The sequence below is a fragment of the Danio rerio genome, chromosome 9, assembly GCF_052040795.2.
Source record: "Danio rerio strain M-AB ecotype USA chromosome 9, GRCz13ab, whole genome shotgun sequence".
Lineage (NCBI taxonomy): Eukaryota > Metazoa > Chordata > Actinopteri > Cypriniformes > Danionidae > Danio > Danio rerio.
The window spans coordinates 4527502-4552831 of record NC_141029.1 but is presented as its reverse complement, the minus strand read 5'-3'; the positions used below and the strand labels follow the sequence as shown (position 1 = coordinate 4552831).

At 42.1% G+C, this 25330-nt stretch overlaps 1 protein-coding gene across 9 annotated transcripts in view; it reads right to left on the bottom strand.

Annotated features, from left to right (window-relative positions):
- Nucleotides 1–25330, bottom strand: part of kalrna (kalirin RhoGEF kinase a) — a 273541-nt gene that overhangs the window by 88731 nt on the left and 159480 nt on the right. For all 9 annotated transcript variants that reach the window (XR_015499039.1, XR_015499040.1, XR_015499041.1 and 6 more), the window contains exons 17-32: nucleotides 24170–24388; nucleotides 22447–22596; nucleotides 21196–21310; nucleotides 20925–21040; nucleotides 18614–18736; nucleotides 16977–17159; nucleotides 15000–15118; nucleotides 14854–14920; nucleotides 14443–14552; nucleotides 13961–14030; nucleotides 12225–12314; nucleotides 10926–11018; nucleotides 10712–10823; nucleotides 2634–2824; nucleotides 1847–1948; nucleotides 476–618 (exon numbers count right to left, since the gene is read on the bottom strand). Coding sequence is in view for 6 of the 9 variants with exons in the window: in XM_087267317.1 (XP_087123443.1) it covers nucleotides 476–618; nucleotides 1847–1948; nucleotides 2634–2824; nucleotides 10712–10823; nucleotides 10926–11018; nucleotides 12225–12314; nucleotides 13961–14030; nucleotides 14443–14552; nucleotides 14854–14920; nucleotides 15000–15118; nucleotides 16977–17159; nucleotides 18614–18736; nucleotides 20925–21040; nucleotides 21196–21310; nucleotides 22447–22596; nucleotides 24170–24388 (2003 nt within the window). In the remaining 3 variants the exon portion in view is untranslated. The remainder of the gene's footprint in view (nucleotides 1–475; nucleotides 619–1846; nucleotides 1949–2633; nucleotides 2825–10711; nucleotides 10824–10925; nucleotides 11019–12224; nucleotides 12315–13960; nucleotides 14031–14442; nucleotides 14553–14853; nucleotides 14921–14999; nucleotides 15119–16976; nucleotides 17160–18613; nucleotides 18737–20924; nucleotides 21041–21195; nucleotides 21311–22446; nucleotides 22597–24169; nucleotides 24389–25330) is intronic.

The following is a 25330-nucleotide window of genomic DNA, read 5'->3' as shown; positions in this document are numbered from 1 at the left end:
ATGAAGTAAGCTTTAAATGACACAAATAGCACAGTACAGTGTAAATCTGTGATTGGTTGGGTTGGTAGCGCTGACAAGTCTGGGCGGGACCGAGAGCCGCGCAAATGGAGCGACCCAGATGGAGCGATTGTTTACAAGTGTGAAGTCCTGTGAAGAAGCTCCGGATGAAAAGTTTTGTTTTGTGTCTACCTCATAGTTAAAGTTGTTGCACGTCCGCCGGTTCCTGCCTCAAAATGAGCGAATTTGAGCCACTTGTACGTTCAGGAAGTGTTCAGGAAAAGCAAAACAGCAGCGAAGAAACTCGACACAGAGGAACATTTACACCTCACTGCCAAGTAGCGTTTCGGAAGTGTTCATGCAGACCAACAGAGACAGCGCGCAGAAGTATAAATGCACAGCTACGTGCGTTGCATGCGCCGTGGGTTACGCCGGTCACTTGACGCAGAAGTATAAACCAGGGTTAAGTGTTTCTGACCTCTTGCTGTTATTGCGAGGTTTGGCTGGAGTTTTGGGAATGTGGATAGGTTCCTTTAGCGCCCCCTTCAGGTGAATTATTCTCTCCTGAATGACCTCTCGGATGTTTTTAATCCATTCTTGCTTCACCTCAATACTAGATGCCTGAAACACACAGACATAATGCACATATAAAGCAGAAGATTCATGTTTGATTTCCTCAGTACATTTGATACAACTGTTATAAGCAGAAAGAAAGAACCCGGGTCCGTGTGTATACCACTGTGTCCTAACAAAATGTGAAGTTATGCCGTGACATGCCACCTTTTCATGTTAAAAGGTGTTTCTGTGCTAACCATCCGTTACAGCGACATGAAAAATTTATATTTTAGAAATGGATTGACCTCTGATTTAGCCAATAGCGAGTCTGAAAGGGTGAAGTCACTGCAGCACAAAAGCTTTCATTCATTGTTTAAACTGTTTTCTGTTTTCATTCATCCGTTCAAATTGAGGACCCATTCTTGATGTTGGAGGCTGTTTTAGCCCCATTGACTTCCATTATAACCACTTTCATTTTGATCGCAAAGCCATGACACCAAATAAGCCTGCATTCTCGATTGTTGGCATTATTTTTTTTTCTTTTTTTTTTATTGTGTTTTTGACAAAAGGTACTGTACATTAAAGGTATTCAATGACAAAGGTATTTTCGTTTTTTTTTTTTTTTTTGAACCATACATAAATTTGAAAAAGAGACAAATTAACATAATAAAATTTTTCATGAAAAGGAAATGCAATAAATTAAAAAATATATTAATAAAAATAAAAATGAAAATCAAATAAAAATAAATTTACAAAAAAATAAATAAATAAATAAAAAATAAAATAAATAAAATAAATGATTGTTGGCATTCTTGATTACAAATTGTACCTCTTTCCAACAGGGAAAACCACACAACAACAATCAATAATGCATGGTTATAGGGTGCCATGGCTTTGCAATCAAAAAATGTGGTAATAATGGAAGTCAATAGTAAATTTACCCAGAGAGAGTTTTGTTGAGTTTTGAAAAATTCCACAAATCATTTTCCCAAAATAAGATTTGTCACCAAAAAGCATTCCATTTGCTGACACACAGAAAAAGTTGTGGTCAAATTAAGCCTCAAAATCACCCCAGAGTGGATGAAAACCTCCCCAGCAGCACACAAAAGTTTATTTATCAGCATTATGTGCAAAGATGTTACAAATAAGTGAATGTTCATTCATTCATTTTCCTTCAGCTTAGTCTCTTATTTATCAGGGGTCGATGTAGCTGATGACCTTCCAGCCGCAACCCAGTACAGGTATAAGTGAATGTATTTACATTAAACGTAATAAAGCACAGAGTATATTGTACCTTGAGGACAGTCTTGTTGTCAGACGATGGTGTGCGTCCCACCCACAGAGCAAATTTGCACGGGTCCCCCTCTACATGCTCTGTCACCCCCAATTCAGAAGTCTGTAAATCAGAGAAAATCAACACAAAAACATTGACATGGATTCAAGACTGATATGGAAAAGGAGTTTAAAGGAATGAAGTGAAAAAACCTGACGTAACTTTAATACATTTGATCAAACTAAAAACTTTTCCTCTGTACAGTCGTAAATTGTGTTTATAAGACAATTCTAAAAGCCATAAGAGGAGAAAACCAAAGGCATATGTGAAACATATGGTATGATATATTTGTTAAGGACAAACAGATGGGGGATGTGTTCACCTGCAGTTTTCATTTAATTTCTAACAACATTTCATTAGAAGTCTAATAATGAAAAAGCTGTGCATTATACAGCTATACTTTAAATATGTGTATGACAGCATGATAACAACAGGTATTAAGAATTATGAATTAAACAATTTCATCTGGTAACCCATGTGTGCCCTTTTTAAACCCTTTTTTCTACATAATTTCATGCATAGTGTCCTATGTCAACATGTTTTTCTCCCTGGTTTTATTTTTTTTCTCTAGAAAATCACATTTAAATATGCAACAACTGTAACATCAACTATGTTAAAATTGTACCATATATACAAAAAAAAAATATATATATATATGTATATGTGTATGTGTATGTGTATGTGTATATATATATATATATATGCATTGATAGTGTGTGTGTGTGTGTGTGAGAGATTTCACAATTACCAGTAGTTTGTTTTTAAAGATGTATTTGGATCGCCCTGCTGAGTCTTTGATCTCTTTACTGAAGACCAGGGAGATCTCGAAGAGAAAGAGGTGGCGGTCTCGCCCCTTCCGGATTAGTGATTTGGGGTCCCACACCTGGAAGGTGTCTTGGAGGATGAGTTCACCCTGAACATCCAAATTTGCATCAAAACCTGATGTGGGGCACAAAACAGAAAACATCACGCCAGAGGTCATAGGCTTAACGCTATTATGAAAAACAACCCATGAATCCCAACAACCCTGAAAAAGAATGAGACGCTGCATGATAAAGAGTAATGCTACGGGAAAAAAAACAGGGCAAAACCTAGTGGCAAAAAAAACTGAAGAAATAAACTTGTTCATTAACACAGTGACATTGAATAGAGATGGCTGCTTTCACAACACTCCTAGCAGGCATAGGATGCCAACATGACATAATGGGGACGTTGCATTCATTCATTCATTCATTTTCTTGTCGGCTTAGTACCTTTATTAATCCGGGGTCGCCACAGCGGAATGAACCACCTTATCTTAACTTATCCAGCAAGTTTTTACGCATCGGATGCCCTTCCAGCCGCAACCCATCTCTGGGAAACATCCACACACACGTTCACACACACACTACGGACAATTTAGCCTACCCAATTCACCGCATGTCTTTGGACTGTGGGGGAAACCGAAGCACACGGAGGAAACCCACGCGAAGGCAGGGAGAACATGCAAACTCCACACAGAAACGCCAACTGAGCCGAGGTTCGAACCAGCAACCTTCTTGCTGTGAGGCGACAGCACTACCTACTCCGCCACTGCCTCGCCCGGTGGACGTTGCATTTTGTTTGCAAATGAAAATCGGCTTGACATCAAAACCCAACGTCAGGCCAACGTCAATGTCCAACGTCCAACCTAAAACCAACCAAATATCAGCATCTAATGATGTTGACATTGTGTGGATGTTACCACTATGACGTCTATCAGACGTTGGATTTTGATTGCCAGAATTTGACGCAAATATGACGTTAATTTAAAATGTAAGCTCGACATTGGATTTTGGTCACATTCCAACACAACCTAAAATCAACCAAATATCAACGTCATTTGACATCGTTATTGGACGTCAAAATTACGTTGTCCTTAGACAATGTCCTGGCAAGACATTGAAATTTGGTCACCTGACGTCACAACTTAAATCTAACCGGATAGCAACGTCTTATGATGTTGTGAGCCAGGCACGGTTCACTTGGTCGGCCCTGGCCCGGTTGGAAGAGATGTGTCTGAGGTGTGGCTTTGGTGCGATACGCTTGTGTGTGAGTGCACAACGCGCCTAAGCCTGAAACTGAAAGCGAGACGTGACTTTTAAGGGACTGTTTAATATGAATTCCCCTTCGGTTGGGGAACTTCAGTGCCATGAATGGGAGGATTCGGATCAGAAGCCGCTTATCTGGAGAGTATTGAACGGGCCAATGAATGAAATTAATTGGCAGCGTAAGCTTGCGCAGGTGTGCGACATCTGCAATTATCTCAGCATATAAGCACACCTGAAGCCAGCAGACGCCATCCTTTTCGCTTCAGATCCTTTCTGAGTGAGTCGATGAGGGTTCCTCTTGCTGATCAGCACTTCAGAGCGAACGAGTGTGTCTCCCGGTCCAGAGTGGGTCTTCGCGGTGGCAGACGGTCGAGCTGGGTTACTCCCTTGCCTGCGGTTCTTTGGGTCCGGTCCTCCAGAGCGGTGCGTATAGTTGCAACTTTCCTAAAAGAGCAACACAGTCGTGCAGCACGTCCTTTTCAGGATGGCGCTCCGACTGTGCGTTTCTGGATGCGGGGGTTTCCTGTCTCCGGATGATGGACACGATCACTGCATTGCATGTTTGGGGGTCCAGCATGTTAATGCGGTGCTCGCGGGCGGTTCATGTCGTCATTGCGATGCCATGACCGTTGCACAGCTAAGATCGCGGCTAACTTTCGCAAGAGAGCGAGCCACCCCAGTTGCCTCCTGTTCTAAAAAAGCAGCGGGCGCTCGGGCAGATCTGAGGGTTTCAGCGGGAGCTAATCCGCCGCCCACGGGCTCGCGGACCTCTCGCTCCTCACGGCGCTCCATCCAAGCTTCGGGTGGTGAGAGTGATCCGTCTAACCAGATGGTAGCTCTCACACTCGCTGACACCGGAGATCAGATGTCCTCCGCGGCATCGGAGGGTGGGCTTTCACTGTCCGACGAAGATCCGGACCCGCTCGCCCCCTCCGGGCAGGTGAGCGCTGTCAAATCGGATCCTGAAGCGGACATGTTAGCCGTGCTTTCCCGGGCTGCTTCGGCCGTGGGGTTGGAGATGGTTTATCCCCCAGCTCCGCGGCCGGACCGACTAGATGGGTGCTACGTAGAGGACCAGAAGGCGAAGCCTTCGAAGCCTCTCGTCCCCTTCTTCCCGGAAGTGCACAGTAGGCTCACGCAGTCCTGGAGGGCACCTTTCTCTGCCCGTGCTGCGAGTGCCTCCGCCCTCACCGCCCTTGACGGCGGAGCTGCCAGGGGGTATGAGGCGATCCCGTCAGTGGAGCGCGCTATCGCGGTCAATCTTTGTCCGCGCGGCGCCTCTACGTGGCGGGGTTTGCCCCGCCTCCCGTCCAAAGCCTGTAGGTTGTCTGCCTCCCTCGGAGCCAGAGCTTATAAGGCTGCGGGCCAGGCTGCTTCTGCTTTGCACGCGATGGCCACCTACCAGCGCTACCAAGCGCAGGCGCTGGCCGAGCTGCACGAGGGCGGGTCCAACCCAAGCTTATTACATGAGCTGCGCACCGCGACCGACTATGCTCTTCGGACTACTAAGTCCGCCGCGTGTGCGCTGGGGAGGACGATGTCCACACTTGTGGTTCAGGAACGCCACCTCTGGCTAAACCTGGCCGATATGCGCGACGTTGACAAAGTTCGCTTTCTTGACTCGCCCATATCCCAGGCTGGCCTGTTCGGCTACACCGTCGGTGAATTCACCCAGGAATTCAAGGCGGTGAAAGAGCAGTCGGATGCGATGGGCAATGTCATCTATCAGCGTGGCCGTAAGCCCGCTCCGCCCGCCGAGCCATCCACCTCCGCTGTTCCTCGCCGAGGGCGCCCGCCAACGAGTGCTGCCCCGCCCCCGCCTGCGCCTCCGGCCAAGCGGGCGCGGCGTTCACCTCGAAAGCAGGCAGCCTCTCCTGCCCAGGGCGCCGTTAAGTCCGGTAAACGGACCGCGAAGCGTCCCTGAGACAGGCCATCCGGAGAAGAGGAAACTTGCTCTTTCCCCGCTGGAGGGCAGGGCCCCGATAACAACGGTACTTTTCAGTGCCACCAAAACATCAGTAAAAGAGCACTTTTTCCCTTCCCCGGATGTGACTGCACGAGTTCTGCCAGTCCGGGACGCGCTGCCTTCCGGCTCGCAGACTCTACGTGCTTCGCCAGTGGCTCACGAGCGCTGGGGGGACGGTCTCCCTTCCCTCAGCCCTCCAGCCCCCTCTCCGGAGTCAGGGTGCGGAGCCAGAGCGAATCGCTCTCCTCCAGCTTTTCCGCGGGACCCTCGTGCTTCCCGGATCAGCACACCCACTCCGCGCTGCCCCACCGCTGGTACGTCAGCGATTGTAGCGATGACTCCATTAGCGAGGGCTCTGCCTGCCTGGTTAGCGCGGTCCAGCCCCTCGCGGTGGCTCATACGCACAATCAGACTCGGTTACGCGATTCAGTTCGCGAAACGGCCCCCCAAGTTACGGGCGTGTATTTCTCCAGGGTCAACCCCCTGTCCGCCCCTGTCTTGCGAGAGGAGATTGCTGCCCTCCTGGCGAAGGGTGCAATCGAGCCGGTTCCTCCAGCCGAGATGGAGAGTGGGTTTTACAGCCCATACTTCATCGTACCCAAAAAGAGCGGTGGGTCACGGCCAATCCTAGATCTGCGCGTTTTGAACCGCTGTCTGCACAAGCTGCCGTTCAGAATGCTCACGCAGAGGCGCATTCTCCAATGCGTTCGTCCTCGGGATTGGTTTGCAGCCATAGACCTGAAGGACGCGTATTTCCATGTCTCCATTCGTCCACGCCACCGCCAATTTCTGCGGTTTGCGTTCGAGGGTCGAGCGTGGCAGTACAAGGTCCTCCCCTTCGGGCTCTCTCTGTCTCCGCGGGTCTTCACCAAACTCGCGGAGGGTGCCCTAGCGCCCCTTCGGCTCGCGGGCATTCGCATACTCGGTTATCTCGACGACTGGCTGATTTTAGCCCACTCGCGGGAGCAATTGATTATGCACAGGGACGAGGTGCTTCGGCATCTCCGCCTACTGGGGCTTCAGGTCAACCGAGAAAAGAGCAAACTCGCCCCCGTGCAGAGGATTTCTTTTCTCGGGATGGAGCTGGACTCGATCACCATGGTAGCGCACCTCTCCGAGGAACGCGCTCGCCTGTTGCTGAACTGTCTGAGGGAGCTCGACAGCAAACTAGTGGTCCCACTGAAGTTCTTTCAGAGGCTCCTGGGGCATATGGCATCCGCAGCCGCCGTCACGCCGCTCGGGTTGCTCCATATGAGACCACTTCAGCACTGGCTTCACGATCGGGTCCCCAGACGCGCATGGCACGCGGGCACACACCGGGTCTCGGTTACTGCGCTGTGTCGCCGCGCCCTCAGCCCTTGGAACGACCCCTCGTTCCTACAGGCCGGTGTGCCTCTAGGACAGGCGTCCAGCCATGTTGTTGTTTCAACAGACGCTTCCAACACGGGTTGGGGGGCCGTGTGTCGCGGGCATGCGGCTGCGGGCCTCTGGAAGGGTGCCCAGCTGCATTGGCATATCAATCGCCTAGAGCTGTTGGCAGTGTTCCTCGCTCTCCACCGCTTTTTACCGGTGCTGGAGCGGCAACACGTGCTGGTCAGGACGGACAGTACGGCGGCGGCGGCGTATATCAACCGCATGGGGGGTATGCGCTCTCGCCGCATGTCTCAGCTCGCCCGCCGTCTGCTCCTCTGGAGTCACCCGCGGCTGAAATCGCTGCGCGCCATTCACGTCCCAGGCACGCTCAATCGTGCAGCCGATGCGCTCTCACGACAGCTGTTACGCCCTGGAGAATGGAGACTCCACCCCGAGTCTGTTCAGCTGATATGGGCGCGATTCGGGGAGGCCCAGATCGATCTGTTTGCTTCCCCCGAGAACGCTCACTGCCAGTTGTTTTTTTCCCTGACCGAGGGCTCTCTCGGCACGGATGCACTGGCCCACAGCTGGCCTCGGGGCATGCGCAAGTATGCGTTTCCCCCAGTGAGCCTGCTCGCGCAGTTTCTGTGCAAGGTCAGGGAGGACGAGGAACAGGTTCTGCTAGTTGCGCCCCTTTGGCCCAACCGGACCTGGATATCAGAGCTCTCACTCCTCGCGACGGCCCTCCCCTGGCGGATCCCTTTGAGAGAGGACCTACTCTCTCAGGGACAGGGCACCATCTGGCACCCTCGCCCCGATCTTTGGAACCTCCACGTCTGGTCCCTAGACGCGAGGAAGACTTAGGTAACCTACCGACTGCGGTGGTTAATACCATCACTCAGGCTAGAGCCCCCTCCACGAGGCGCGCCTACGCCCTGAAGTGGAGTCTATTCACTGAATGGTGCGTCTCTCGCAGAGAAGACCCCCGAAATTGCCAGATTAGTGTTGTGCTCTCTTTCCTTCAAGAGAAGTTGGACAGCAGGCTGTCGCCCTCCACTCTCAAGGTTTACGTGGCCGCCATCTCCGCTTATCATAGCGCGGTAGCTGGCGGCACCGTGGGAAAGCATAACCTGGTCATCCAGTTCCTTAGGGGTGCTAGGCGAATTAATCCATCTCGCCCCCCTCTCATGCCCTCTTGGGATCTCGCCCTCGTTCTCACGAGTCTGCGATCCGATCCCTTTGAGCCACTCGAATCAGTATCTCTAAGATTTCTGTCCCTGAAGACAGCTCTGCTGGTTGCGTTGGCCTCCATCAAGAGGGTCAGGGACCTGGAGGCATTTTCGGTCAGTGACTCGTGCCTGGAATTCGGGCCGGATTACTCTCACGTTATCCTGAGACCCCGCCCCGGTTATGTGCCCAAGGTTCCTACCACCCCCTTTAGAGATCAGGTAGTGAACCTGCAAGCGCTGCCCCCGGAGGAGGCAGACCCAGCCCTTTCTTTACTTTGTCCAGTTCGCGCTCTGCGCATTTATGTGGACCGTACTCAGAATTTTAGATCATCTGAGCAGCTCTTTGTCTGTTATGGCGGTCGGCAGCAGGGAAGTGCCGTATCGAAACAAAGATTATCCCACTGGATTGTGGATGCCATTTCACTCGCTTATTCGAGTCGAGGTCAGCCGTGTCCCCCGGGAGTACGTGCACACTCCACTCGGAGCGTTGCATCCTCTTGGGCGCGTGCACGCGGCGCCTCTCTAACAGACATCTGTAGAGCTGCGGGCTGGGCGACACCCAACACATTTGCAAGGTTTTACAATCTGCGAGTGGAGCCGGTTTCCTCAAGGGTATTAGGTAACCCTTTGGTGATTGAGGAGACAACTCGGTAGGGTGTTGAAACACGCTTGCTGCGCCATTCTCCCTAACACGGAGGTACGTGCGCCTTTTTTATCTGTCAGTAAAGTTCCCCGTCAGGTGAGCCCTGCAGATTCCTCCGTGGCCCCCAGCACTGACTCAGCGGAGGAGTCACTTGCTGGCCCACTACGTTGTAGGTCTGCCCGCTGGTCAGCCCGCGTTTTGGATATAGGTGCCTGCTATGCGTGATCCCCACTAGGCGATCCCATATGCTTATTCCGCCACGGTTAAGTCCCCCCCCTGGGCGGACCCGTGTCTTCCCTCTCCGCTAACCACTCTTTGCTATGCGTACTCCCCCTTTTTAGGGCTAGTCCATAGGTAAATTCTGCCATCTATCCCCCCCTTGGGTAACGGATGGCCTCCGCAGCGTCCTCCCTATCGGGATTGCACGCTTCCCAACGTACTGTCGTATTTCCTAGAATTATCTAGATGCTCACGACTTCCCAAAAAATATATCTAAATCCGTAAAACTTCTGTTGAAGTAGGATAAATTAGGGCCAGGGACACGTTGGAGGACCGCGCCCCCCATGATGTGGGTGCGTCACGCTTGCTTGACTATCTCCTCATCGGGGGTGTTGGTAAGGTGCAGTCATTATGGCGCTTTCCATATTCTCCCATTCATGGCACTGAAGTTCCCCAACCGAAGGGGAACGTTCGAGGTTACAGAAGTAACCCTTCGTTCCCCGAGGAGGGGAACGGAAGTGCCATATTCCGTCGCCATAATGACTGTCCCTTAGCTGTTTGAAAGTCTCTTCAGCTTAAAAGGATGGCGTCTGCTGGCTTCAGGTGTGCTTATATGCTGAGATAATTGCAGATGTCGCACACCTGCGCAAGCTTACGCTGCCAATTAATTTCATTCATTGGCCCGTTCAATACTCTCCAGATAAGCGGCTTCTGATCCGAATCCTCCCATTCATGGCACTTCCGTTCCCCTCCTCGGGGAACGAAGGGTTACTTCTGTAACCTCGAACGTTATTCAATCGTTCTTACTGTTCAGTGAAGGCAAACTGTCGTAGTTTATTAAAGACGCAAACCCCTCACTGCATGACAGATGCACCTTCAGCAAACCTCCTAACTCCTGCAGCACGAGGACTTTATGAGCGTCAAAAGTGGCTGATCTGTTCGGCGAAATATTTGAAAGTGTGTCACTGCATCTCAAACGACTAAAACAATATAATTAAAGAAATCTCCAGTGCTGAGCAAAAGCGCTTACTGAACAGCGCAGCGTCGATGACGTAAGCGTGTCCAGGGCCGAATGTAATGTGAGTGCGGGCCGTCGGGGGAGACGGGAGGGGGAACAATCATGCTTTAGCCCGGTTCAAGGCAACTGTACATAGTGTGAGTACGACCTAAGCCGAAGGAAAATGAAAACTCAATCCAGCAACCTTTTTGCTGTGAGGCGACAGTGTTAACCACTGAGCCACCATGCTGCCCTGCTTAACCCAAAAATGTTTGATTTTATTCCAACCAGATATCATTATTCCTTCTACTGTAAGTGAGTGCAGTTGTGTGTGTTCAGTCGTGTCTTACCCTCCAGCATGCTGACGTGCATGGCGTCATTGGCTCTCTTTGGCACACTCAGCATGACCTCCAGGCCATCTTTAATTTCACCTTTGCCTTCTTCACAGCAGGACAGCAGCTCCTGTAAGCACACACACTGTTCTCAACACTGCCCGGCACACAAGACACAACAACTGAGCGTCTTAGCAAAGTACATGCTGAAATCTTGGAAATGCCAAGCTACCTTGAGCAGCAGCTGATATTTGGTGATCCTCTGTACAGGTTTGATGAGGTATGATGATATAGAGTTGGTCAGACTGTGTCTCTTCTGAATCTCCTGTTTACAGCAACAATAAAATAATAATCAGTAATCAATAATCTATATATATATATATATATATATATATATATATATATATATATATATATATATATATATATATATATATATATATATATATATATATCTGATTGGCTGATAGCCGTGAGATATTTTGCCAGTAACATCACACAAAGGCCTCTTAACCCTTCTCTGTGTATTACTCCGCCCCCATACAGCCAGCAACAAGCAGAGAGACGCTACAGTTTGACAAATATTACTGCTGTTAGACAACAAAATGTACTTTTGAGGCTTTTTAATAAGCATAATAATAAAGCATAATAAGCCCTTGCTTAGTGTGTTTTCCAGAGCATGAATAAGAAGCTTAAAAACTGAAGCATCATGGTTTTTAAGGTGAATAAAGTCAATAAGAAACTGCAAATAAGATGCTGGATTCAGCCTTGTCCCTTCTTATCGCAAACACAACAACAGTCTGGTAGTGATTGTTTTTTTCAAGGTTAATTATTGTGATATTGTAACGGTCGCTGAATGTTTGATATGCTTTGTGTATAAATGTCCCCTTTAAGAGGACTATTCCTGTGGTTGTTTTACCTTTTAGGTGCAAGCACGCATGTATGGGAGCTCAGTTCAGTTTTGGTGAGCTCTGAGGAGAAGTGTGTGATGGTCGCTCTACCGCTGTATGATTCTTTTATTTTAATAATGCAACATTTTATTTTGCGACGGATGTTTGAGTGTCTTTTTCTCTTCCTTTTGCCTACTCATTGTCATTGACTGGCATGTATGTATTCGATAGCACTTGGGAGAAATGCATAAAGGCCAATATGAAGAGCGAAATAGTTTCTGTCTCCTTTATTCTATAAGGTCTCCGGGTAAACGCTGGGACACCTGCAAAAGTTTTACTGACAGCATCATGGATATATGTGACTTTTTACCACAAAACCAGTCATAAGTGTACATGTTCTTTTAAAAATAATTTTTTAAATTGAAATGTGTACTGGATGAATAAATGATCATTCAGTTGATGTATGGTTTGTTAGGATAGCTCAGGTTAGAGTTTGAACTATTTTGATTTAATTGGATTCACGGAATAATAGTTGAACTAAAGAATAAGCAAGTTTGCTAGCCAAATGAACATTGCTAATTTTGATTTCACACGGACTTTAAAATAAACAGTAACTCTTTGAAAAACTGATGAGTACTTACATCAAAAAAACTCCCAGCATGGTCTAGGATGAGCTGACTGGAATCTGGTTTGTTTTTGCAGTATGTCACATAAATGTTAAACTTATCGGCCTGAAAAACAAACATACAATCTCCAGTTTAGCATATCAAAGTCAAATCAAATCAAGTCATATTGAACTTCATGGTTTTCTGTATCAAGATATTTTGATAAATATAAATAAATAAAAAGTATGGTCCTTGCCAGGTCTTAGAATTTGGAAGACAAAATTTGGAACAACATCACATCTCATACCATGCTATTATTTATTTAACACAAATAAAACCAAGATAAACAAGCCATGGGTGACAAACATAGGACTTTTTAAGTTGTTGTTGTTGTTGTTGTTTTTTTTAGCTATTCTATTGTAGATTTGCTGAACTTGCGATCATTGTCTTATTCAGGACCCCTGAGGACACACACCTGAAGATACACACATCTGAAAACTCAAGATGAAAAGATTAACAATGGCAGACCACTTTTGTTATTGCTATATGTTGTTTATCTCAATTTAATGCTGTTAATTTGTTTGCTGCCCAATGAGCAGAAGGGTAAACATGATGGTTATTTTCATAATGAATGGCTTTTTAAACTGCAAAACTAAAATCAGGCAGAAAGATAAATCAGTTTGGTAAGCTTAATATAATGAAAATATAATGTAGATATTTGGTAATAAAATGATGTAGGCCTTGATACCCCAACCAGCACAACCATACCCTGTCAATCAATTAATCCAACCATCCATCCAACCAACCAACCATCCATCCAACCAACCAACCAACTATCCATCCATCCAACCAACAAACCATCTAACCAACCAACCATCCATCCAACCAACCAACCAACCAACCAACCAACCATCCGACCGACCGACCGACCGACCGGCCAACCGACCAACCAACCAACCAACCAACCAACCAACCAACCAACCAACCAACCAACCAGCCAACCGACCAACCAACCAACCAACCGACCGACCAACCAACCATCTGACCAACCAACCATCCAACCAACCAACCAACCGACCAACCAACCAACCGACCAACCAACCATCTGACCAATCAACCATCCAACCAACCAACCAACCAACCAACCAACCAACCAACCAACCAACCAACCAACCAACCAACCAACCAACCAACCATCCAACCAACCAACCAACCAACCAACCAACCAACCAACCAACCAACCAACCATCCAACCGACAAACCAACCATCCAACCGACCGACCGACCATCCAACCGACCAACCAACCGACCAACCAACCAACCAACCAACCAACCAACCAACCAACCGACAAACCAACCATCCAACCAACCAACCAACCAACCATCCAACCGACAAACCAACCATCCAACCGACCGACCATCCAACCGTCCAACCAACCAACCAACCAACCAACCAACCAACCAACCAACCAACCAACCAACCAACCATCCAACCAACCAACCAACCAATCAACCAACCAACCAACCAACCAACCAACCAACCAACCAACTGACCGACCATCAAACCAATCAACCAATCAATCAATCAATCAATCAATCAATCAATCAATCAATCAATCAATCAATCAATCAATCAATCAATCAATCAATCAATCAATCAATCAATCAATCAATCAATCAATTAGTCAATCATCTATAAACCAATCAACGTACCAACAAATGAATAAATTAATGAATCAATCACTCAATGCAGGTATTAAAGAAAAACTCACCCATGTCACAAAGCAATGTCCCACATCCTCAGGCAGTTGCTCATAATTGATCAGCTCCTTCAGGAATATACTACAACACAAACAGAACAGCATGGAAATAATTCATAATCTCTACATCCCTCATGATATGGGACACAAGAGTTCACGCAAAAATTTAAATCCTGTCATTATTTACTCGCCCTCCAACTTCTTTGTCAAGTTGTCGAGGTTTTGTCCTCTGTTGAACACAAACATATTTTGAGGAATGCAGGAAAGCAAGAGCTATAGCCTTCCATAGTACTTTATCAATAGCTGCTGGCTTTCAGTATTACTCAGAATATCGTCTATTGTGTTCAACAGAAGAAAGGAACTCATAAAAGTTTAGATACTCGAATGAGAATATATGGTGAGGAAATAGTCATTGTTGGGCGGACTTTGCCTTAAATACAGTGGTTTGTGGCTTACAATTGTCACTTAAATGAGATTTATTGAGAGAAACTCACTTATTGTGGAAGTCGTAAATCTCCTGAATGTTGCCAAAGATGATGTGCTCTTTGTTGGCGATTCCTGGAGGAATTTCCTCCACACCATTGGTCATCTCCCACAAATATGTCTAACAATAAACCACACAAGAGAACTGAGAAGACCTTTAGACCTTTATTGAATGTGCTTTAGATTTTAAGCATATGCTATAATGAAATATATAACTGAATTATTAAATCGAATTGGAATTGAATTGGAAAAAATAAGTCATACATTTTTAATCCAGCAAAATTGCTCAAACCATTAATCAAAGAAGATGTCATTTACATATGAAAGATTTAAAGTTATGGCAAGCAAATTAAAGTGTAAGCATTATGGACATTTATATGAGCTTTATGATTTATTTGAATGAATAAAACTGAAGTGCATACCTCTAAGCATTCATGTAAGTCCCTCACATAAGCCTTTTCTGTCTGCAACAGCTCTGCTATAATAAACCTGCAACAGACAACACAGGTCGTTTATAAGAGTGTTCAGTGGGAACGGCGCTGGCTGGAGGCTGTGTGTGATCGCTTACTCTTTCTTCCGGGCTGATTTCCTCTTTTCTTCATTCACCTCGTGGTTGGGGTCACGGAGTTTAACCTCTGGGCCAGTCAGACTGGCTGGGATGATATCCAGCTCCAGATCCTTATTATCCTGAAACACACATAGTTGTTTTGGTGGTTTTGGGGAACTCTCCTTTTATATGCATATGTAATATACTTTATACTCTCTAAACTGCTTATGTTATTGCGTTACACAATCGCTACCCATAAAGCAAACCTGTGGCAAATTATGAAAGTGAAAACACATGTGATTTCGGTTTACCCAGGTGAAAAAAAATATATAATTAAATTAAAATACACTTAAATACCCGCAAATACATTTTTAGTACATTGTTATTTTTTGTGTTAAATAAAAGTTTGATGGTTTTACACTATAAATATACTAATTAAAAGTGTGTTTATACTTCAGTAGGACTTTAGTACACTTGACAAAAGTATACTAAATACCAATAATACTTAAATAACTTTTTAGTGTACTACAATAAAGTACACTACAGAAAAAACATCCAAAAGAGTTTTTTTAGTGTGTTTTTCAAAAGTGTGCTTTAAATGCTTTAAACATTAGTTGATTTTTAGTACACTGTTTACATACTAATCCTAAGTTTAAAATAAGGTAATATGTAAAATATCTATTAGTAATGTATTGTAGTAGAAGTACATTTTCCCAAAAGTTGTACTTAAGTACACTTGATATGAATGCATAAATTGATTTTGAGTGTGGTAATTTTAAGTTTAAAATAAAATGACTTTATAAAAAATCTATTAGTAATGTATTGTAGTAGAAGTACATTTTCCCAAAACACTTTTAATACAGTATTTAGCACACTTTTTTTTTTTTTACAATTTGTATATTCTTTTAATATATTACTATTATACTTTAAATTAGTCATAAATATATTTAAATGTTTAAAAGTAAGGTTCAAGTGTAACTATATATATATATATATATATATATATATATATATATATATATATATATATATATATATATATATATATATATAAATATATATATATATATAAATATATATATATATATATATATATATATATATATATATATATATATATATATATATATATATATATATATATATTTTTTTTTTTTTTTTTTTTTAATACAGATATAGTATGTTAAAAGCGGTGTCAGGGTGTCTCAAAATAGCACAGTTGAGTACACTTAGATGGTATTAAGTTTATCTTAACATGTACTTAATACTATCTTTTAGTACATTAAGTACAAAATTAGTGTGCGAAAATAGAGCACTTTTAGTACATTACTGAAAAGTGTACTAAGTACACTTAAATAAAGTGCATTTTAGTGCACTTTTTTACCTGGGTAATCTGTCCAGTTGATGACTATAGTCTAAACTTTTGGAACTATTGTTACACATTTATTAGATTTTCACAGACAGCTCAAATTTAACCTTGTTTTAGCTTGTTTTTTATGTCTACTAGATGTTTTTTAAACAAAAAGTGTGTGCTGGAATGTTTGTTAACAAATTTAGCTGATTGTTTGAGTGTTAAAGATGCTTGATAGATTCAAAGAAGAAACAAACACAAAGGTTTGTAAAAATGCGTTGAAAAATCTTCTCTGTAAAAAGGCAATTAGGAAATATTTTAATCATATTTGACGGTTAATTATTTTCATTCAACCCAAGTAACTGAGGCTGCGTACGAAACTGCATACTTCCCTCATACTATATAGTATGCTAAAACTGTATGTGAACTGTATGTCCTTTCATTTGTTTATAGTTCAAAAATCGAAGATTTTGGAATTAAAGCTTCGTAAAATTTCGAGTATGTTCCATTTTCCTTTACGTTTTTATAATTACAGATGCGTGAATTTTTTTACGCACTAAATAATTATGACAGCGGTTTTATTCCATAACTTTAATAGTGAAAATTGTTGCTGTGAAGGCGTTGAATATGCTGTATAGATTGAGTACCTCAGAGCTGATGCCCAGCACATTTTCCAGGTCACAGCGGTATTTGCCCATGCGCATGGAGAAGTCCCTGTAGCGCTTGTCCACTGCCGTCAGACACTTCTTCAAGTCGGTGACATGCATGTGTCCTTTCTCAACAAAGTTATCCGCCAGCTGGATCAGCATCTTCACTTTCTCCTTAGTTTGCTGCGTCACATAGAAACAAAATGTTATTGTGTGGTCCACTAAATAAATATATAATTACAGTTAAATTCAGAATTATTTGTCCCCCTGTATTTTTTCAACACAGTACTAAACATAATAGTTTTAACTCATTTCTAATAACTGGTTTCTTTTATTTTTGTCATGATGACAGTGCATAAATATTTTCGAGATACTAGTACTCAGCTTAAAGTGACATTTAAAGACTTAAATTATGCAAGTTAGGTTAATTAGGCCAGTCATTGCATATCAATGGTTTGTTCTGTAGACAATTGAAAAAGAATATTGCTTAAGGGACTAATAATTTTGACCCTAAAGTGTTTTTTTTTTTTTTCTTTTATCCAAACTGAAATAAAACAAATAAGACTTTCCCCAGAAGAAAAAAAGAGGTAGGAAATACTGTGAAAAACTCCTTGCTAAATATCATTTAAATATCATTGTAAATATCATTTAGGACAGAGTTTTTCAGCTGGTGGGTCGCGGGAACATTTTCAGTGGGTCATGAAAATGTGGGAGTGTGTGGTCAAAAAAACAACAACAAAAGTTACATTTTTTACTTATTTTGCTTATATCAGACTTTTATTTTGAAATGCGTGCGCGACAACCGTACCGTTTGACATGTGAAATTTCTTTTAATTATAGCAACAAATATGTTGAAGCTCAAGTACGACTTCAATTGTGGATTTACATATATTGATGACAAAAACCTCAATATGTCATATGTAGTGAGGTGGTCTCACAAGAAAGCACGAAACCTTCTAAATTAAAACGACATTTAGAAAACAAACATCCCAGTTGCAAGGACAAACCTGTGGACTATTTCCAAAGAAAACTCCAGTAGCTGAGGGCATCACAAAAGTGCTGAACATCTTCAAGTTCAAAACAAGTACAGGTACTTCGCGCATCTTACTGTGCTCATTGTGTAGCAAAGACCAAGAAAGCCCATATTGTCTTGTTTTCAGAAATAATAAGTCAAAATTATGTTAAATTTTCCTTAAAACAAGCTAAATAATCTACAAACGGGATAAGAAAAAAATTTGTTACATTAATATGTTGCTATAAAATTAGAGATACAATAATTTAACAGTATGTTAAGGAGCAGTAACATTAATGCAGTCTTACTGTTAACATATACATGTTTAAAATAAATAATAATAATAATAATAAACTGTTAAAATTTTACAGAAAAAATACGTAACTTGGTTTACAGCAGGTTTCTTTACAGTGAATCACAGTCAGCTGACTTTTCTAGAATTCCTCACATGACATGTTCCTTGCAGAATTTATTTTACGGTTTGTACCAGATTTTTAACAGTAAAATACCATTTTATCATACATTTGACAGATTTTTTTGTGCTGAAGTGGCCCTCGGTAGAATTTAATTTGAAACCCCTGCACAACAAGAAAGAGGGTGATAGGACGGATTTGTGTCTCTGTACCTTTGCGGAGATGCAGAATTCTTCGTATTCTTTGAGGAGTCCCTGAGTTTTCTCCATAGAGTCTCCGATGCAGGTGTGAGTGGCCAGATAGACCTCTCCTGCCTCCTCAATCCACTCTAATGCCTAAGACAGAGATGGACAGGCTCAAATCAAATCATCCAAAACACCAAGACATCATTTGTCACAGTATTTATTTTTATATAATCTAAAAAAATAATAAATATATGTAATACATTTTCAGGTGACTGAATACCACTCACTAGTACAGTACATTTGATATGCTAATTAGAAAAAAAGTGAACAATTAAACCAAATTATAACAATCTTCCACAAGCTGAACTATTTTAATTGGGAACACTTTACAATAAGTTTCCATTAGTTAATATTAGTTAACGCATTTACAAACATGATCGAACAATGAACCATTCATATTTTTAATAGGAAGCTATACAATATTATATTTGTGCATATACATTAGGTTAGTCAGTACTGAAGCCAAATCTGGAGCTAATCTAACAAAATAACTCACGATAACAGTCCAAAATGAGTACACCCAAATTTATATGTTACTGAAAAATATTAAATACAAATTTAAAAAAATGAGGAAAAATCAAGAGAAGCAAAAATAAATAAATAAATTTTGTAATAAATAAATAAATAATAAATAATAAAATGTAATTTTTTTTTGCAATATTTTGCTTGAATTTAATTGTCCTATCTTTCAATTTCTGAATAAGTTCGAAGACTAAAATGTTATTTTAATAAATATATCTGTTTAATAAATCTGTTTTGTTTAAATGCACCAAAATACATTGCCTATATTCACCGAGAAATGGATGAAACTATTCATTTTCAAAATGGCCGGTACTCAGTTATGCTGAGCTATCAGATGTGCTGAATTTACAATATGTTTATTCATCATTTTCTTCCAAAATACATGAATGCGGCTGTTTAACTGGTAGAGTAATAGAGTCTGGGGCATTGCTAGACATAAATCTACTGGGGCACAGCTCCTTCACAAAAAAAAAATAAATAAATAAATAAATAAAAAAGAAAATAAGTAAATAAATAACAAAACAAACAAACAAAAAAAAAATATATATATATATATATATATATATATATATATATATATATGTTATATATGTTTTTTTAAGAAAAAAAGTAAGTATAATTATAAATAAATAACAGTATTATTGTTATTATACAATTATTATTCTAAATAAATAACAGAAATCAATGTAACTAGAAAACAATCTAAAGACGATAAATTAATATATCTTTTGCATGAATATTAATTTTGTTAGAATGAAATTCTCTAGACAGTTCTACAGAATACAAAAAAAGATGTTTTATAGATTTATCTGTTGTGTGTGGTCTTACCCGACTTAAGGCCAAGAAATAGATTTATTAAGTTTAACCTCCTTGACTCATCTTCCCTTCTTTATGCTTCATACAAAAATAAATATTAGGAGCCATGCTTATTATAAATAATATAACCATCATATTATTTAAACTGTTTTGTTGACTTGCAAGACTCACGCGTCAGCATCAAGCAGGAGCGTGCGTGAGGCGCGCGGGTATTGTTTTTTTGCGCACATGCTCAGTTTGCTTTTTGATTGCTTTCATCAGCGTTGGTTCAGTTGCACATAGAGTAATTAATAAATAATAAATAATACACTTAATAAATACACTTGCATATAAAGTGAATCATATCTCAAAGCATTAACTGGGGCACTGGCGATTTTTACTAGGGCACAAGCCTCAGTAAATGGGGTCTAATGACGCCCCTGAATAGAGTAACCGTTCTAATAACAAACACTGTGTATCTTAGGTGAATAAACAAAAGAATAAAAAAATCATTACTACCTTCTCCATAGACATCAACATGTATTTTAAAAACCAAAAATGTTTTGCTAGTATTTATTTGAATGTCTAAAACCTAAAATAAAGGTTATTTGTTTGAAAACATGCAGAATATCTTATTTGAATTTTCCAGTTGATGATATACATTCTGAACATTCTAATCACACCGGTGTGATCATTAACTAATGCAAACAAGCACAACTTTTGATTTCATTAATGCATTAGTAAATGTTAAACTATGATAATCTAATGCTCGAGAAGCACTGAGAAAGATAACTACATGCACTATGTTGCATAACAGATGTGGTCAAATATATTTCAAAAATATACAACACAGGCATAAAAATACACACAATCTGCGAAAGGCATCAGCGTTTACATTGGACAGATTGACAAGCCATTTTTCCACAATTCTACCTGAGCCAATAGAATTCAGTGTTTTCACCTGTTTGGCATTGCGTTCAAACACCACATACTGCTGACACTGATCCAAACGCCGCTTCTTCATGGTCCAGAAATGCAAAACTCTGTTTTCCCTCTGCAGCAGTTCATTCAGGATGGCTGCACAAACACCACACAACACACAAACACACACGACAGATGCTTAACATGAATAAATGAGTGACCGCATCGATGAAGAATGTTTTGTGAGAGGAAAACTGGGAAAGATGGACACACATATGTTAGAACAGACTATAGAGAGTGCAGGATCTGACCTTTGACCTGTTGCTCAGGGCCACGAGTGTTGCTAGATGATCCCTGAGAGCTGACATTGTTCCGGTGGATGTATTTCAGAAAAACCTCAGCATTGCGCCTGGCCAGAGTGCATGCCTGAAAATGACGGAATTTAGTTTTCATATGTTTGATATACTGACTGACAATTTGAGCCAAAAAGTCAAATTGAAGCATTTCTTAAGACCTTTCCGAGTCCATATTTTACATACATATACATTATTTGAAATTATATTATATCCCTTGCTATTTACTATTGTATTTTGTAGTACAGTAAAGGTTAGTATTCTAATGCTGCGTTCACACCAGACGCGGCACGCGCGTCAAGCGCGAGTGATTTACATGTTAAGTCAATGCAAACGCGCGAATAGACATCCTGCGGTGCGATACGTGCAAATGGCGCGGTGCGAATGACGCAAATTGCGCGAATGGCGCAGTGCTTATAGCGCGATAAACGCAAGGCGAATTGAGCGTTTGACGCTCTTAACAAGCATTTTGCGCGAATCTCTCGAGTTCGAAAATCTGAACTTTAGCGGACATTCGCGCCGCGTTAACCAATCAGAAGCTTGCTCTTGTGTGGGCGTGATTGTGAGGTAGAACTTGTTAATGGTGTCCGGGGGGAAATCCTCCAGGCAACACCGACAACAAGTCATCAAACTGGGCTTGGCTCAGTCAGAAGCACCGCTGAAAGCCTCCGTCATCCAGGTTCAGTTTCTGGAGGAATTTATGAGTTCACAGAGCTGGATGCACCTCTGAAAGGATGCAGTGGACTCAGACAGGACCCTAAAAATTTCGACGCTGTTTTTCAGTCTCCATAAAGCACATTAACACTGTTATTTTCTTAATAAAATCCATGTTAGCCATTTAGCTATGAAGCTAGAGTCACCGGGCAGACAGAAGCCCTGCCCATCACACGAATCCGCGTCTGTTTTGAAGTGAATTTGACACGCGATTAAAGCGGATTTGACGGGGGAATGAAGCGGGGGTCGACGCGCGAATGAAGCGAGTAAACTCAAATGTTCACGCGGCTATTTACGTGCGAATAGTGGGATTTTTATGCGCGTTCCGTGTCTGGTGTGAACACAGCATAAGGGGAAAAAATATGGCATGTTTAGCCCGACAGTAACACATGTTTACCAATGGCACTACCACATGTTTACCAATAGGTGATTACTAGATTAAAATTCAAGCATTTTCAAGGATTTCCAGCAACCGTAAGAACCCTGAATAGTGACCTTGAGAAAAGCTTCTTTCTGCTCCAGGTGTTTGCTGATGAGAGGCAGAACGTGATCAGTCTCTGATGAAGATCCTAGTTTATCATGAGCTCCACACCAGTCTTCATCTCTGCGGTACTCCTGCTCCAGACTCTCCAGGACACTACACACCTGCAAACAAACCATTCACAGAACATTAGGCATGGCACAGGGGCTGGATCCAAAATTGCCTTCTATACCCTTTAAGAAGAACTCAATTGTTTGTTTTAGAAATAGTCTTATTTTACAAGTCTACTAGAGGTAAACCGTTTACTTGAACCATTTTTGAATCCATTCAGCTGATTTATTTTTCTGGTAGGATCACTTTTAGCTTAGCTTAGCATAAAGAACCTTTTAATTGAACCATTTTTGAATCCATTCAGCTGATTTATTTTTCTGGTAGGATCACTTTTAGCTTAGCTTAGCATAAAGAACCTTTTAATTGAACCATTTTTGAATCCATTCAGCTGATTTATTTTTCTGGTGGGATCACTTTTAGCTTAGCTTAGCATAATGAATTACATCAGATTAGACCATTAGCATTTTGTTAATTTTTTTAAAAAAGATTATTGATAATTTTCCTAGCTAAAGCTTGTGTCACCTGTAGTTACTTTAAAAATGGTTTAAGTCAATTGGTTCAAACTGAAATAATGGGCGAGTTGACTTTTTAGGGCACTTGTTGTTAAATTAGAACAAACTTCTCATGTAAAAAGAGAAACATATGAATAAACCAGCACAGGCTCATTCTGAAAACATAGTCTTGTGGAAGTTTCTGGAGACTTATGTAGCCGGAGATACAATTAATTTTTTTAAGTGAACACTGCGGGGCGGTGTGACGCCGTTTCTTTCAGTGCTTGCCGGCTGGCCGCTTACCTCCATGTGGAGGGCTTTCCCGCCACTACCAGTTTGTCCAATTATCTTGTTCCAGAAACCAGGTAAGACAAAAACAGAATCCAAAAATAAAATGAATAAACAGGGTTGAGAATGCGGTGAAAATCCGAAAACGTGGTAAAAATCAGGCGAGGGCTTTTCTGTTTCTGGACGGCTTGTGCAAACCGTCGGTTGCGTTTAGGGAAGTAAGTGGGTGGGCAGGCCAATCTGTAAAATTGTTTGGGTTAAGGGAAGGAGGAGAGTGGGTCAGTCGATTGGCCGGTCGCCCAGTCAATCATTCAGTCAGTCAGACAAACGGTTGGCCGACAACGGCCTCTGGTAGGTTTACATGAGAACAGCGCCGGCACTCGCGAGAGATGTTCGAGATGCGAAAAAGCGCACACAGTGGCCTCTCGAGGATTCACGAAAACAAAAAACTGCAAAAATGCGTACCTCAAGGGACGTATTTCGCTGTCTCCAGAAATGTCCACGCGACTACGTTTTCAGAATGAGCCTGGGTTGGAATGAACGGTGGGGTGGGTGATGAGGGTTGGGGAAGTTTTAGGAATGACTGGGATTGAATAACACAGGAGTACACCACTGAGTACTCTTGAATGATCTTTTGATGCTTTTTTATATTATAATAATTCATGTTTTAAAAATGGAACCACATTACACAATCAACACACACACACCTCTTTTCAATTAGAATAGTGTGAGACTATTTTTGGGACACTTGATAGGCTATTTTTTTGTTCGTTTTAATAAGCTGCATCAATCACGGGTATGTGGTGCACAACCCAAGGGGGTTAAGTGATATTGTGTTTCCCAGCACCTGTTCTGACGTCTTGTAGAAGGCCACCGAGGCATTAACCAGTTTGAGTCTGTCCTCCATCTTGAGCATGAGCTGCTGCCAGTGCACGGCCACCTTCTCTGCACAGCTGCGGATGGCCTCGGGGTCAAAGTGTCCAGCCTGTAACATGATTTCTGCCTTCTGCTGGACCTGTAGTGCACTCTGATGGGTTTTCTGGAGAGAGTTAGCGTGGAACAAAGACTGCAGAAAGAGAAAAGAAGAAGAACGGAAAATTAAATACCTTAAAGTGCGCGTGAAATCAATACTAACCATATTGATTTTGTTCGCTAATTTTGTGGTGAACAATTCATTTGTGCATGTCATTAACAACATTTTTTTGCCCTTCTAATATTTAATTGAAATCTGAAAATGCACTTCCTGTTTGCTTTCAGTTAAATTCTCAGATTAAGTTTGTCTGAGGTAATGGGCGTGGCTACCATACTTAACCACGCCCCTCCAACTATCAGTTTTGACAACAAGCAGAAATGGTGAGCAGGAGAAGTCTGTTAGGTTGTAATAACTCCTCCCAAACCCTTTCTCCGGTCATTCATAATGAAATATTCACTTTGCTACATCCAATCAGCTCGCAGTAGAACAAAACAAACCACGCCCACTGTTTTTTCATTCAGTATTTAATTTTTCTAGGAACTGCATCAGAATATGAAAACAAAATGGTCACAGCCTCTGGTTCATGGAGACTTGCGATACCAATATTTTTTGCGATATAACTAAGATGCAAAACATTATTTTATTAGCAATTAATAAATAAAATATCAATATGAGAACATTTCATGGGATGTCTTTCAGCGCCAGAGTGCTGACAGCTTTAGGTTGTCTACACTCAGACTCAGGCCTGTTTTCTGTCTTCTGGCATTATCATGGAAAAGGGGAAATAAATCTAACTTTAATAACTGTGGACATTTACGAGAAGAGTCCAGCAGGTAGAACCTCGTTCAGAGCAGGAAACAGAGATTGATGCCAAATCCTGTAATAAATTTGATGACTACTGTTCAGAGGGATTCAGACGAGTAGCAGAAAGTGTTTCAGAAACTTTTCTGTGATGAAAAAAAAATCTGAAAAACATTTTAATGCCAAATCTGTGATGAGAGTGATCTTTGTCTTTATTCTTGTAAGGATAGTTAA